General features: G+C 41.9%; 2 protein-coding genes across 2 annotated transcripts; both read right to left on the bottom strand.

Moving 5' to 3' along the window:
* Positions 1-991: 991 nt before the first annotated feature.
* On the bottom strand, positions 992-9,511 carry ADAL (adenosine deaminase like). Its single transcript, XM_027688783.1, has 10 exons — positions 9,389-9,511; positions 7,777-7,907; positions 7,210-7,270; positions 6,373-6,460; positions 5,716-5,797; positions 4,901-5,027; positions 4,176-4,256; positions 3,424-3,562; positions 2,855-2,955; positions 992-1,897 (listed from the first exon to the last, which is right to left on the bottom strand). Exons 1-10 carry the CDS (start codon positions 9,440-9,442, stop codon positions 1,706-1,708), a joined length of 1,056 nt encoding a protein of 351 aa, XP_027544584.1. The 5' UTR covers positions 9,443-9,511; the 3' UTR covers positions 992-1,705.
* A 161-nt stretch (positions 9,512-9,672) lies between these two features.
* TM2D3 (TM2 domain containing 3) lies at positions 9,673-15,361 on the bottom strand. Its single transcript, XM_027688675.1, has 6 exons — positions 15,256-15,361; positions 14,279-14,377; positions 13,334-13,491; positions 12,642-12,816; positions 12,006-12,081; positions 9,673-10,782 (listed from the first exon to the last, which is right to left on the bottom strand). The coding sequence occupies exons 1-6, from the start codon at positions 15,341-15,343 to the stop codon at positions 10,617-10,619; spliced, it is 762 nt and encodes a 253-aa protein (XP_027544476.1). The 5' UTR covers positions 15,344-15,361; the 3' UTR covers positions 9,673-10,616.
* Positions 15,362-15,575: the final 214 nt, after the last annotated feature.

Here is a 15,575-nt window from a genome sequence, read left to right as displayed (position 1 = left end):
GTCTTACTTTGCTTTAGAAAATTTTACATATGATACAATGAGCACTGAGGATGACTCCTTAGTAAATAAATAGGAAATCTACAGTTTTTCTTCAATAATAAATCAAATACTGTGTTACTGAAGAGTTATTAGAAGGCCATGAGCTATGAAATACTATAAACTTATAAGAGAATGCCATCTTATTTGAGATGACTAACATATACTTAACTATAAAATTCTAGAAAGTTGCTCCACTTGTCTTTACAAAGCTTTCAATAAGAAAGAAAAAATACATTTATCATGGTAATTATTTTTGTTAACAGAAAATACAGACAAGCATGATCAAATAGTAACTGATAATGTGACCAGTGAAACTACTTGGAAAGTAAAGTACTGCTTATAGAGAAAAAGTCAACATATGGTCTTATTCTGGTTCAGATAATATATAAACCCACAGCTCTGCTCCAGATAATTTCCCTGCATCTCCAAAAGGGAGATGTTTTCTGCTTGGAAAACATTCTGTGGAAACCTCCAGTAGACACACAGACATACCAAATTCTTCGCTATCCTCCTCCCCAACCTTACTTAGGAGCCAGAGCTATGTTATACTGACTGTATTATGAACAGCTGTTGTATCATTGGACACACATTCAGTATTCCTCATGGAGCCCAGAACGTTTGATGTTTAATTAACCAATGTAAAAGGACTGTAGGTAGGAAACACCTTCTCTCCGGATACTTCCTGCACTAGCCAGCAATGCCCAGTGTTGGATACCGCTGCATGTGCATGTTCAGAGACATTCTGAACCCTCAGTAACAAAACACACAGGCGAGTGCACTGAGAGGGCACAGTGAACCCTGTGGCTGCCCGAGGCAGGGAGCCCTGGCTGCAGTTTTGTGGCTGGCAGGCAGCTCGTCTGCTCCAGAGCCTCGCCCCCAGGGAATCCTGCTTCTCTTCTGTAGAGCTCAAACACGCACATCCACACCTTGAAGGGGTGGTTTCAAAAACACGGAGGTTGAGGATATTTTTATTGCTTTTTTTTTTTACACAACAAACAGCAACTCTAAAAAGCATTTTAAGAATGAGACCACTTTGCACAAGTAGCTCAGGTACCGAAGGCGTTCACGATTCTCAACTGCCTGAACGCCACCACTGCCGAGAGCACCAGCATGTGCCACACAATCCACGGCAGCCTTCAGTCATACATGTACAGCAATAAAAACAGAGAAAATATTAAATTCCTTTGGGACAAATATTTCATTCTCCCTGAGTTTTTTTCTGTCTTCACATTCAATCAACTGCTCAAAACCTGAAAACAGAACAACAGATATACACACCACACGTCCAAACTGCTTGGGGAAACGCTGCCAACAGAGACACTTGAAACACCAACAGCTGTGCCTTCATTTTGTTCCAGCTCTCAAATATTTATATTATAATGACATATTTCAACTAAGTATTTTTTTTAAATGTCACATCAGCTGACAAGAAACAATGTGACAACACATTTGGAGTTTTGGTCACTGGTTGAGAGCCCCTCCCAACTATAAAAGAACATTTACTTCTGTCCCCACCAACAAAGGATACATTCCCATCATCTTCATTTTGCACAAGCAGTTTATGGCTGGGTTTATAACCCTGAAGTCTGAAAAAAGCTGGGGACTTCAGTAAAAAATGCTTATTAACTCACCGACTACACCCGAGCTGTTTAGAACAACAGTTTGATTAATCAAACAGAGCTGGTTTCAGTTTACACCATTGTTCCCTGAGCTTGGATTTCACTGCATTTGAAGCAAAAATATAGTTGATTGATTCATAGGAAAGATCCCACATCTGTGATCGAGTCAAATTAAATGTTTTTGCAACCAGCTCATATTCTTGTGATAGTTCAGTTGCAAAGACGCCTTTATCATCAGTCTGGAGTTACATTGAAAGAAAAGAAAAAAAAAGGTTAAATTAGTTCCTCTATATGAAAAAAAGTCTTTTTCTATACATACAAACCAGTTTTATCTTCCTGTCTCACATTTTATTCCACGGTTCTTTCATCTGTGCATAATTATTTCATCTCTATTTGCCCTATTTTCACTCAAAATGAATTAACTATTCAAACATAAAAGAAAACTTCTTAAAATAATGGCATAATTTATCAAGAAAATAGGATTACCTACTAAAATTGCTAGAAAGATGGCTATCAAATGCTGCATACATTCAAGTTATGTGCAGGTCTCCTTATTCCTCTTTTCCCTTTCCTTAGATCTGGGAACTAGAGCATACTCTGTGTTCCACATCTTCAAGGAAGAAACTCTCTGACCCTTTAGACAATGAAGGATTGAGGCTTATTTTAAAAATAAGCACAATGCTATTATATTTATATACACACACTTGGACAATGCTACAGATTATGGGGGTTAAACCAACAGGATGATAGTGAAATCCTGCCAAGAGCAGCACAAGTACTTGGCACCTCAGTGTTTAAGGACTTTAACGAGCTGTCAAGAGAACACAAGAACTCTCACCCAACACAATGAACCCCCTGGTACACACAAGTGTATGTGCAAGCACTGGACCCCGTGTTTTAAGAGAAACCTGTCAGTATGCAAACAGCTATGAAGGTCATTGCATGTATAGCTGATCATCTTATCCACACAGAAAAAAAGACCTGGCTTTACAACAGAACCAAGAGAAGTACTATCAATTCCCCTTTGTATTACCAGCATTTCTCAAACTGAACATTCTGATTTCCTGAAAGTGAATGATTTGCTACAAGGTCAGAAACTGTAAGTCAGCTCCGATCCATTAAAGGAGAAATGCTTCTCCAACTTCACATTAGCTTGGCTCTTTGCCTAAATACATGGTTAAAATCAAAAAACTTACACAGAGCACTGCAGGATGGCCCATGCTGTACCAGTATCCAAAATGGTGTTTGTCACAGGAAGGCACCGTCTGAGATTTTATGTTTGATGTCATGCAGAGTTCTAGGGGAAAAAAAAAAGAAATTAGGATATATATCAAAATGAGAGAGATGTTTTTGACATGTTAATTGACTTATTTCTGTTCCTGAATAAAAATTAAAATCAGCTACTGTTGTTTCCTCTATTTTCTAACTGCTTCTTTGGTAACTTCTTCTGAGGAAAGTTTGGTAATCAATTTCTACAAGGTGTAAAAGTCTGGGAGCTTGCAAACCAGATATAGAATCACCACAGTCTCGCACAGTAACTGTAAGTTATAATTCAGTTTTGTTTTCATCTGAGACATCAATTGTCTGCTGCCACAAACACATCAAAAATCCCCAAAGCATTATGAGTGTACCTTGAGGACAATTCCCACTGCCATGTTTGCCTAAGCCACGTCTGGTCCAAGACAAACTGGAGTCACTAGATCAGCAGTCCATGTGCCATTCTGCAATCTAGAGATCGAGCCACTGTAAATATTTTTTTCCTTACCAATAGGTATCCGGTTCTGTCGAACAATTGACACTAACTCTTCTGAACCTGCTGCTGTGGAGTTGAGAAATGTTCCATGTCCAATTCTGTCAGGAGGCAGGCCCAGGAGAATTTTGGTCTCCTCTTCTTTATTAGGAATCTAGAGGGGAAATATTTTACATTCTGTCAAAGCAGTGTCTTGCAGCATATTAAATAATTGCAGTGGGCTTCAAGTTCTTTTTTTACAGCAAGTCTTATCCAAGAGAAAGTGTTAGTGAAATAAGAAAAAGTATAAATAGGCCTGTGACATCCTATGTCCTGCTTAATTTCCTGAAAAAATAAAACTATCTTCAGGATTTATCAGATTTGTCAGAGTAAACTCCAGTCATCACTTCAGCAGATTGCATGGCAAAGCCCAACTCTCTACTAATACAAGCAAGGTTAACAGAGCTCACTACTCACAAAACCGCACAGATTTCATTATACAAGATTTACAGTAAAATACCAGGAAGAAAACAGTGGATCTCTTAGAATGTTATTAATTTCAATTTCACACCTAACTCCCCAATATAGAACAAGAAGCAATAATTTGACTGTTTTGATTTGCAACAGATTGTTGAAGATTCCTCGTTTTCCTCTCTCTTGTCAAATGCCCCAAACCATTAATAGTTTGGCCTGAGAAGTTCAAAATGCACAGAAGGTGATTTTAGTTTCATCAAGCTTTTCCTGAAGTGGAAATTACAGAGAGGCACCAAAATAAGGAAAACTTTTACCTCAGAAAGATGCAATGCCAGCTTTAGACCTGCTTTTTTTGCTTCTGAGAGTGGCTCCAAAAAATCTTGACCGTGTCCTGCCTGGAAGACAGAAACACATCACCATTCTAGAGCTTATTTGACAAAACCCCCGTCATTGCCATAATTGAGAAACTATCAAAATACTTCATTCAAATACAGTTACACTGATTATTTCTCTTTTCCCATTACTTCACTTGGAATGAATGCAGCAAGTCACACAGCCTTCTGCCAGCTTAGACAAACGAGGCAAACATCAGTAGCTCAGATGATACCCATGACTTAAAGCCAATTGTCTTGATTTTGATACCTTTTATACAGCTCCCACCCTGAGTTATTCCACAGCTGTCCTCCAACATTTTTGCTTTCTTAACATCCAATAAAAGCATTTGGTGCAGCTAAGCAAAATTGAAACTAGTATCAACTTGCCTCCACCCAGACAATCTGACTGGGACAACTCAGTTACAGACACATACCAGATAAACATTGCTTTTCAGTGGCTCTTTTCTCAGAGTCACATATGAATCTATGGGGTTTTTTAGGAGTATTTGCCCCTTACAGCAACAGGGATTAACCCGGTAGCAAGACTACAACTAGCAACAACATTGGGCAAAAACTTGTAGGAACAAAGCACAGTTAGAACTGCTTGCTCTTATGCCACAGTACGTTTATCTTCAAGAATAGACCAAAATGAACCAAAAACTTACAGTGGGATCACCACTGAAGTCAAGTCCTACTACAACTCCATCACTGGAAAGCAGGAACTCTTCAGCAAGCTTAACAATCTGCTTAGCAACTGCTGGACCATCTCTTCTGTTTATTGCTATTAACAACCTGGGATAGAAATGCATGTATTAAATTATATACAAGGAGCTCAACAGACCTGATACCAACAAAAATGGCACTTCACATCCTCCATGGCTGAGTATAAAAACTATTTGTATAGGAAACTACTCAAAGGAATGAAGCTACCAAAGTGCAGGGGGACACAAATAGATAAACAGGTTGGCCTGTGACATGCAATAGCACACATGAATGATGAGAATTCTTCAGCTTCCACAAAAAAATCTGGTAAGGGTTGCTGCTGAGACTCTTAAGAGACAGGTGAGCAGACCACCTGCAAGCAGCCACTGACACCTGAAACTTCTCTGCTGGTCAGGACCAGCTCTTCTTTACAGCAGGCTGCTTGTACAGCTAATCAAGCAAAACTTCTGCAATGAATCTAGGCTATGAAAAAGGAACCTTTAATGCAAATTCCATGAAAAACACTGCTTTTCCTGAAAATGTTGCAGAGAATGGACAGGCATAAAGCTGAGAAGTTTTACATCCAGTTTCCTTCTCTAGCAGTAAAAAAGATAAAAATTCAGGTTCCCATATGTATTACTTGTTTCCACTCCATGTAATCTAGTTTAAAAACAATTTTCTTTCCTACACTGATGGCTTTTAAACCTCTCTGCAAACGTGACCAATCATCAGAATACACAGAACCTTGGAAAAGAGGTACTCCACATGGTTTATTTACCTTACATCTATATCCAAGCCTTCCTCTTGACACTGCTTTATACCCTCAAGTACAGTTTCAACGTACATCCTTCTGGTCATACCTACAAACGCATACACACATTTGGAACAAACATATTTTAATTCATTTCATTATACTGCAGACTCAGCTCTCTAGCCTCCTTGATTTTACTCCATAGTCTTCTAATCCATATAATTCTAATTCCAGCTGCAAATATAGCTTTACTGTGAAGCATACATTTGAACTAAACCTCCTCCTAAGCATCTGGAAAATTGAAAACAACTTTGTGTGAACCACAGAGTCAAAACAGGACTTCTCTTATGTGTTTCTATTAAACTGTATCTGAAAGAAAGCAAAAAAATGAAGTAATAACAATAAAATAGATCAGCTCTTAAAAATATTAGCAGACTCAGATGTCATAATCAAGCAAATAACCAAAACTCTTGGGTAGTAGAATTATAGCCAACACATTTTTGTCCTCAAAAATCTAATGGTAAAGTAACATGCTTTTACATGGTTAAATCTTTGGTTTCATATTTAAAATATGTATTTTTTAATTGAGCCAACTAAATTTGACTTTACTTGTTATTAACATAGTCTTTAACTAAGTTTTATAGGGCATTAAACTTACAAATTGAAAACCAGAACAGACTGTACCTGTGGACTTTTCTTCTCTTGGAGTGCTCCTCAATTCCAGATACTTGACACCATCATCAGCAAATTCTTTAATGACATCTTTAGTTATCTGATTAAGTAACAGTGTATTCAACATCACAAAAGTAATGCTTATAATTGGTTATATTTTCCTTTAGAACTAGAAGACTCACTTATTGTTTGTTAGGAAACACTTGCAACATTTTCAGTCCCTGTGCTTTTAGTACCCTCCATTTCTGGAAATACCACCCCACAGAGGGCACATTCCACTCCCTCAGGGACACCAAGGACAGTTAGGATGAATGAGAATTTCCTGGTCTGAACAGGGATCCCCCTCAGTGCAGTCTGGGGCAGTCTCAACACCCTGCACAGCTCTGCGCCTCTCTCTGTGTTTAACAGGCTGTCACAGGCCCTTCACAGGGGGGAAGAAGAGGACACCACACCACTGCCTGCTCCCTGCCTGGATCACACAGCAGCTCGTCTTGACAGCTCTGTGACCTGAGGTGAACAAAGGGCAGTTCTAGTTCTGTTGTTTTGGTATGTAATGATCCAAAGGAACGGGAATCTACAGTAAATCAAAACTCTGGTAACAAGCAACAGACGTGATGTTTTTAAGGTGTTACCAGTCCAAGCACTTGAGTGGTTGTAATGATCACCATATTGAAAGTCCATAGCTTTAACAAAAATTAAGTGTAGGAGTTCTATGAAATCCTGAGTTTCTAAATTAGTTTTACAACAATTAATCTGACCTCCAGCTGTTGTTGTTACTTGGAACCCAATGCTCTTAATCCAACTGTGTGTACTGTTAGCTTTTTTTAAATGAACTTCTATTTAACTTACCAGTAAAATATCTTCAGTCCTAGTGGTAACCTGATAGATGATCTGAAACATCTGAAAACATCTAAAATAAAAACTTAAATGAACAAGCATTGAATGAGTATTCAGAAAAAAAAAATCTACGCTCTGAAAACATGTACTCAGTATGGTCAATTAACCAGCCTGCAGCTTGAAATAAAAAGACCATCTGAACAGCACTTTCTGATTTTAGATGCTAACAAAGCATTTGCAACAAAAGTTGTTGTTATTATTATTACCACAAAGCTTTTTGAAGCACAAAGGAAAACACAAAGTTTCCAAAAAAAGGAAACTCTGTGAGTCAATTTTCTCTGAAAAGCATATGCTGTAAGTAAAAAATTTCAATCCTTTAAAGATGGAATTAATTACATAAGATTTCCTTTTAGTCTGCATGCACATAAGAAATTATTCTGTAGATACAAGTATCAAAATACCTAACAATTATACTATGAACCTTGAAATTTATTTTCTGCCATCAGTGTATAAGGCCACACATTTCTCTGTCTTCAACTTAAAAAACCCTCAGTAAATCACACACACGTGCATACTCACTCCTCTAAGGTTCTTTTCTTTCCTTTGTCAATCACAGTCATTCCATTCTGGATCTGAAGGTTTGGCTTCTGGGCCATGAGTTTCTTCATGGTGGCAGAACTGATACAGCCGTTCAAATGAGCATGCAGTTCCTAGGGAAAAAAAATCCTATGGACTGTGAAAAGGATGTCTTCTGAATCTTGTTTGTACTGCTCTTCTTGAATCCTACACCAATATTTCACTCCGAGAGGGAAAATAAAGCAACAGTTATCTCTGTGTTTGGCTAATAATAATTTCCTCACGTTTTTGCAAGTTCAACTGAGACTGCCCTGTTTGTTTGCTCTCACTTGGTGGCTGCTGTTGGCACTGGTCTCCATGGAAGCACAGCTGGCTCAGGAAAGAGCTTTCCAGTCAGTTGCTGGAGTGGTGTGATCCAAGGTGAGGAGGAAGCCAACAGCTGCCTCAGTATTAAGTACACTAATGATTCCAGAACTCTCCCCATCTACTGCAAGTTAAATGTACATGTGCACCATTCAAAAACAGCAACATGTGTATATTCACTGACTTTTCTTTCATTCATACTTTGAAGTTTCAACTCACACCAAAAGTGCAGCAAGATGCTGCCATGAACAGCAACTGCACTCCTTTGCCTGAGGCTTCTTTCTGCCTGACTGTGGACAGCCTGACTTTGGGCTCCAAATCTATGATCCTCAGCTCCATTCTGCACTTCACCGGTGCTCCTTCTTACCTCCTCGCTCCTGACATACAGAACACTCCCTAGTGCCCTCCCAACCCATTCAAACCCCTTCATCCCCCTGTACACATTCCTCTCACTAGGAAAAGGAAAGCTGGAGAAATATTTCTTCATGTCTTTCACTGGAAAACATGTTGAAATTGTAACTCCAGCTAAGCACCAGGAGCTGTGGCTCTTTACTGCTTCAGGAAACCGAGCCAGATACACAGTGCTGCGACTACCTCACATTTTTCACAGACTTACAATTGAAACACCTCACAGAATTCTCTCAGACGTTAAAAATACACCCTGAAAAACGACTTACTTAAAAGGAGCACGGGAATACGAGGACGGTGTGCTCTGAAGCGGGTTTGATCGTGCATCTGTGCAGGCTCTGCCCTGCAGGACGTGCCATCGGCTTTTGCAAGCGCGGCACGGGAGCCCCGATAAATCCGCACGCACCCGCATGCAAGGCTTGCACAGATATGCCCTAAGTAAGGCACACCCTTGGGACACGGAAAAAATAGCGTTATCTGAGCCAGACTTTTTAGGCCAGACTGGAGGGAAGAGGACAAAAAGATAAAACGAAGATCACGCACAACTGATTTAGGTGGAATTAGATTAGCCGCTGAGGTCTGTAAACAAGCTGGACAGGGCAAACACACTTTCCTGTGGGGTGAAGGGCCTCAGAAAACGCGCGTTGGGGAAAAACTCCCGAGCCAGCAGCAGCAAGGGTCTATCTGTGTCTGTGTGTCCGTCCGCCCGCCCGCCTGCAGCGCGGGTGCTCTGCCAGCCCCGGCCCCGCCGCCCCGCTCCCGCCCGAGCCCGGGGCCGCCGCCAGGCCCGAGGCCGGGGCCACCGCATGGAGGGCCCGGGACCGGCCGCCCCCCCGCCGCTCACCGCTTTGGGCAGCCGCCGGTAGAAGAGCAGCTCCCGGTCCCCCTCTGCCGCCATGGCCGCGCCCGTGCCGGCGGAGGGCGGGACATGCGGGGTCACGGCGGCGGCACCGCCCTGGCACCGGGCCCGCCCCCGGCGGGAGCCGGGACCCGCGGGCCGGGACGCCTCGGCGGCCGGAGCCCCCCAGGGCAGCGCGGGGCCGGTGCGGCCGCTCCGCCCTCCCCGCCCCGCTCCCTCCCGCCAAACGCAGCGGGAGCCAGGTGAGATCACGACAAACACCGTTCGTATTTAATGCCATGAAAGCTTCGAGTCGCAGTTTATTCAAGCCGATACGATTTGCAGCCCGGCTGTGCCGCAGCAGCGGCAGCTTCAGCGCCGTGCACACACCGCCGGGTATTTACCGCTACTACACGAAGTTAGTTATTCTCCTGTAATGGCACTAGTCCGCTACATTATCATGTCCCGAAGTCCTAAGTGGATAAACTCATAGATTACATTGCCAACCCCTTTTTAAAGCAATCTGTCAAGCTTGCTAGCACAAGAATAGGAATTGTAACTTTTCACTGATATGTAGGTCAAACCTAACCAAAACAAAGAACAATTAAAAAAAAATCTGTTTAAATTATTTCATGTTTAGTTTTTAGTGTTTCTGCAATCTAATTCTAAACCCCCCACAATTTTAAGACAGGTCCATAGGCAGATGTTAGCTCTTGCTATGTCCTAGAACAAGAGATGAATATAATTAACATCATAAAACATGGTGATCTACATAATACCAGCATAACTCAGGCAAATAAAGAATCCTTCCACAAATACAAAAAGAAATTACTGACATATTTCGGAAAGTTAGGTTTAAAGTTAAATTCAAGCATAGGAATATGAAGTTAAAAATTCAATATTCAAGTTAGTTTGCATCCCTTTTGGGGCCTGACAGTTCAATCATCCAAGTTCAATCAGAGTGCAGAATTTGGTTAGCTATTCAACTTTTTTCATAGAAAAATAACATATCCATAGAAGAAATGAAATTAATTTCAACTTACTCAGTGATCCACTCTTTTATTTCACCTTAGTTAAAGGCAAACCAAGTACAGATACTGTACATTAAAATGTATGCACACAGAACAAACGGTTGTTCTTCATTCTACCTTAAAGGCTCAAATCTCCACCTTCTTTTTATATTTAGAGCCCTTCCCAGGCAATGACTCCTCTCTGAAATACACTGCACCCACATTTAAATATAAAGAGAACCATCTGCAGGTCCCACATAGCCAACACCTATGAGCAGCACATCGATTAGTGTCCATATTCCAAGTCCTCCAAAGCTGAAGAGTTTCCCCAGACCTTCCCGCCACTGGCCCAAATAGAAACGATCGGCACCAAATCCACCAAGGGTGATGCTAAAAGAATAAAAATATGATTCATTATTATTATTTTTAGAGGAGCTCAGCTTAGGCATCCATACACACTGACATACCTACAAGTCAATGATTGTTTTGCTCTACACCATTCAAGAAACTACACATATTTTGTAGAAAAGAACAGTTACTTAATAAGAAAAGCTCTGGATGAAATACTACCATTTCTTAGCTAATTAAGACTATCCAGAGACTTCTTCAGGTTTTTGTTCATGACAAGCAAGAAACCCAAAACTCTCAAATTCATAAATGTGTCTTGACTCTTCTAAACTAGCAAAAGGTAAAAACCTGCAACAAAGAAGCAATAGAAAATTCCCAAATGCTGCATTCAGACCCATAGAGGAATCAGACAACAGTAAGTTTCTCCAGCTGATGGCAGCGAGAACAACTCTTGCTCTAAAGGGAGGTATGTCAGATCATTTCCTTAATCACAGACATACTGTATCTTTGGCTCCAGGAAGTGTCCCTACCTAATTTATCATATTAACCACTTCTGAAATATTAACATTTAGTGAAAAAGGTCTCACCACCAAAAGAACTTCAGTTACTTTCAAAACTGCTATCATGGTGCTCTAATGACTTATTCCAAAAATAACCTCTACTGCTTGTTTCAATATTGCTTCCCTGGTCTCTTCCCCAATAATTGGAAATGCAAGAAACTTGGTTTTGAGGCATTTCCAGCTGTAAGAGCTGGGAAGGAACCCGTAACAAATGTATACAAACTGCAGCCAGCTCAGTGACACCTATCAAATTCAGAAACAGCTCCATTCATTTCAAATGCCAAGTAGTAATGTGAGCAATTTCCAGCCCTAATTGTTTAAAAACATAGAAAAAAATGCAGGAAAAAACTAAAAATCTGCAGATATCACCACACAAAAAAAGCCAACATGTCCTCTCTACTCAGAAAACGGATCACTCTGTGAAGCCTAAGAATCATTGGCATTTACTCTGAAGGAAGTACATTTAAAGCAAAAATAGGGTAACTGTTTTCTCTCCGGCTCTGTTTGCTGAAGAGAGCCAGGATTGTTGCATCTGACACCTTCAGGCATGATATGCCCCCACATTCCAAGCTATTCCAAGACTATCTGAAATACTGGCTATTCAGTGCACTGTTAAAAAATACCAAGCAGAAAGCCACACAAATCGAAGATTTTATAGACAACTAATCTATTTTAGCTTGACATTATCTAACAGTTCTTGTGTACCTTAGTGCCAAGGCAGTAGACCACTTATAACCTCCAGTCCAATTGCAATAGAGCATCTTAGGAAAGACACGGTTACCTAAACATTAGAAAACATAAAAACCTTAATGTAATAAACAAAGACGATATAATGAGTAAGAAAATGACAATCAAGAAGACACTGTATTTCTCCATCAGGGATCTAAAAGGGTTGACACTAACTGACAAAACAACTGCCAACACAATATATACCCTACAGTTCCCAGTTCCATCAATCTTTGTCCCTTCATCAGAAAAACCACTGAACAAATAGGGAAAAAAATTAAACTAGTTGGGTGGAACCAGCATAAATTCTTTTAATTACCCTACTGAGACATTTGATATCAATTCTATTAGTGGTGTCCAAATAAGTTTAACTCGTACAAGTTGACAAAAGTAAAAAGAACTATTTTGTCTTGTGTGACAGTATACAACAGCATAATGAGACAATGTTTGCAGTTACATGTCACCATTATGCTTGAAAATGAAAATGTAACAATAAAAAAATTCAACAGATTAATCAGGGTGCAGACTGTTACATAGTATTCATCCATTACAAAAACTGTTAAGAAATACTTTAGAAAAAAGCTGCTTTGCAGAATCTGGCTTAGCCCACCTTACCTAGGCAATGAATGTGATCCCGGACTGTACAAGTGGCATTGTATCGCTGTCGTGGGCAGGAAACTGTCATGCAGTTTGTGGAGTTGGTACAGACATAGTCACTTGTGGCAAGCTGCCAGCAAAACTGGCACGTCATGTTAATTGTGAAGTTCTCCTGCTCGTGGTTATTCTCATCCTGTAAAAGGACAGCATTATCACTTCCATAGTATTGAAAACAAAATCAGTGTGCAGTATCAAAGTACATTTTGGGCAAAATTGTTCTGTTTGCTACATCTTACGTAGTCAAGTGTATCAGAAAAATCAACATCAGAAAGCCAAGAAAGAGTTGCTAAAGTCAAGTTTAACATTCCTGATTCCTCCAATCTAAGGCTACTGCCAGAAGGAGGACTCATTCAGTCTCACCTGTAAGGTCAGTTTGTAGCTCTGACAGATATTTAGTCTCCCCACTCTCAAAATGGTTGGACTGGTTCAACTCAATGGCATGGCCAAGTAATGAAAAGATCCAACACAAGAAAGGCAAACCAGGGAAGAGCAGACTTGCCTCTTCAGCAACAGCCTACAGTGGTGATCAAACATATCACAGAACTGCAAACCTGCCTGCATCAGAACCTGGAAATCAGTGTTCTGGATTTTAAAACAAGATGCCACAGATAATTACTTAAATTTAGGGTTAAAAGTAACAGGTTACTTACAACACAATGAACATGTGGCTTGACCTTGCAATCAAAAGTGGCCAGCTTCCCATATACACAGGAGTAGTTTGTGTTGCATGTCATGCAGTCTGGTGGCAATCTACTGCAAAGCCCGTTGCTGGGACATTTAATCATGTAAGGTGGAATTTCTGTGCTTTCTGAAAGGGGCAATAAGTGAATTAAGAAACTGAATTAAAAAAGCTAAATAGTCTAAAATATATATAGCATTTTTTAATATATATATACATATATAAACACAGGCACTGACGTGGTATAAAGGGTTTTTCTCACTACACACTGAGCAGCACTCCCAGCCAGGGGAGCCACACAGTGCAAGCAGGGCACCCACCAAGGACTCTCACACAGAAGCTCCATAGAGGACACCACGGCAACACTTCAGCAGAGAACCAGAACAGAGCTTATGTGGATTAGTGCCGCCTCAGCCTGCACTTCTCAGAAGTAATCACTTTAGTACAGCAGCAGGGTGACACGGGTAACCTACTTTTAGTTCAGCTCTAATTAAGGTTACAGCTCACTCAGCCATTTGCTGTTTGCATGTGCACAGAATCACCTCTGAGACTGACTGAAATGCTGTTCTTGCTGGCAGTTCTGACACGTCCCCAGGGAGCTACAAAGCTGTGCTGATGGTGGATAGGGAACAGGAACAAGTTCTTGCAGAATGCTGGAGTCTTTCAAGAACTTCCACCATCCTGACAGGGTATAAATCACATCAACCACAATGGCAGTTTAACCAGCCATTTTCTAGTTCTTATATGGACCAATTGTCTAATTAGAAACTAATTGTTATGGCCACTGAAGAGTAATTCATAATGTGTTATATTACAATGCCTCTTACCACTATGAAAAGCACATACAGGTTTCTAAGACTCAAGACACTGAGAAGGGCTCACAGACAACAAAGAAAAAAACAATATAATACCATACCTGCTGCTTTAAAATAGGGAGTATTTGTACTTGTTGAAGTTAGGCTTTTTGCCAGTGTAGACTGTGGCTGTGAAAGTTTTGTTGTCATCAAAGATCCAGCTAGAAGAAAAAAAAATGGAGAAAGTGATATTTCTAGAATAAAATTAACCTTCAGAAACAGTTTGATTTCAGCACACTGATATGAAAATACAAGTGGAAAGTGTAAGGAGATTAGAAAACTCTGCTTTCCTGTTCTCTTATTAGTGGGATGTTTATGTTAAACATTAAAATGAGCATTAGAACAGAACCGTTCCTTTTAGACAAGGAACTACATTTATTTTCATTCAGTCTTATTTTTTGATCCACGAGAAGTAAAAGCACTGCTCAGAAAGCAGATTTTAGTTTAGTGAAGCCATGCAGGTAATTCTTTGGCAGCTGGAACAGAAGAACCGGACGGCAACCCCGGCAGTATCTGTGCATTAACTGCGCTCTGGTCTGTGAGACCCCCGCGGCTGCGAGGGCTCCGGGCCGAGCAGAGCTGCAATGGGCCACCACGAGCCCTCACAAGGGAAGGAAGGGTGAACAGGTTTGTCGCACCCCCCCCCCCCCCACCCTGACGGTGCCGAGGAGCCCCAGGACCTCGCCAGGTACGTTTTGGGTCACACACGTTCCCGACAAGGCGCAGCACAAAAGGTGCTGTGTAATAGAGCAGCGGACGAGCCGGCGAGCGGGGCCTGGCCCGTGTTCTGCCCTAACACCGAGCACCTCAGCCCCAGCCCCGCAGCGCCGGCACAACGAAACGCGGCCACGTCCGAAGCACCCGGTTCCTTCCCCCAGCCAGGGAAGCGGCAGGGCATCCTCCCCGCACCACGCTCACCTCCGCAGCGGGACCCGCCGGGCGGGCTCAGCCCTGGCCGCGGCCGCTCGGGACAGCAGCCCCCACGCCCGAGGCGGCTCCCCTGCCCCCTTCTCGCCCCCCCCCCCCCCGCCCTGCTCACCGCGGCCGGAGAGGACGGAGAGCTGGGACAGGAACAGCGCGGCCCCGCAGAGACCGCGCAGGGCACGAAGCACCCACAGCGCCGCCATCTTGGCTCCGCCTGCCGGGCCCGCTGGGGGCGGGGCCTCACACCCGGCGTGAGGGGCGGGAGGCGACACGGCCCGAGCCCGGTGACTGCGGACACGGCCTCGGCCCCTCAGGCTACCGGGCACTGCTTTCGGCCCTCTGCCCTCCTCTCTACATATTTCTCCCTGTAGGAAATTTTACATTATTTTTATTGATTTCTATTTGATCTCATCAATACATATAAGTACCTCAAAG

The sequence above is a fragment of the Neopelma chrysocephalum genome, unplaced genomic scaffold, assembly GCF_003984885.1.
Source record: "Neopelma chrysocephalum unplaced genomic scaffold, ASM398488v2 Primary Assembly neopelma1_75, whole genome shotgun sequence".
In the NCBI taxonomy this organism is placed as follows: domain Eukaryota; kingdom Metazoa; phylum Chordata; class Aves; order Passeriformes; family Pipridae; genus Neopelma; species Neopelma chrysocephalum.
The sequence above is the reverse complement of the archived record's forward strand: the minus strand, read 5'-3'. Positions and strand labels throughout refer to the sequence as shown.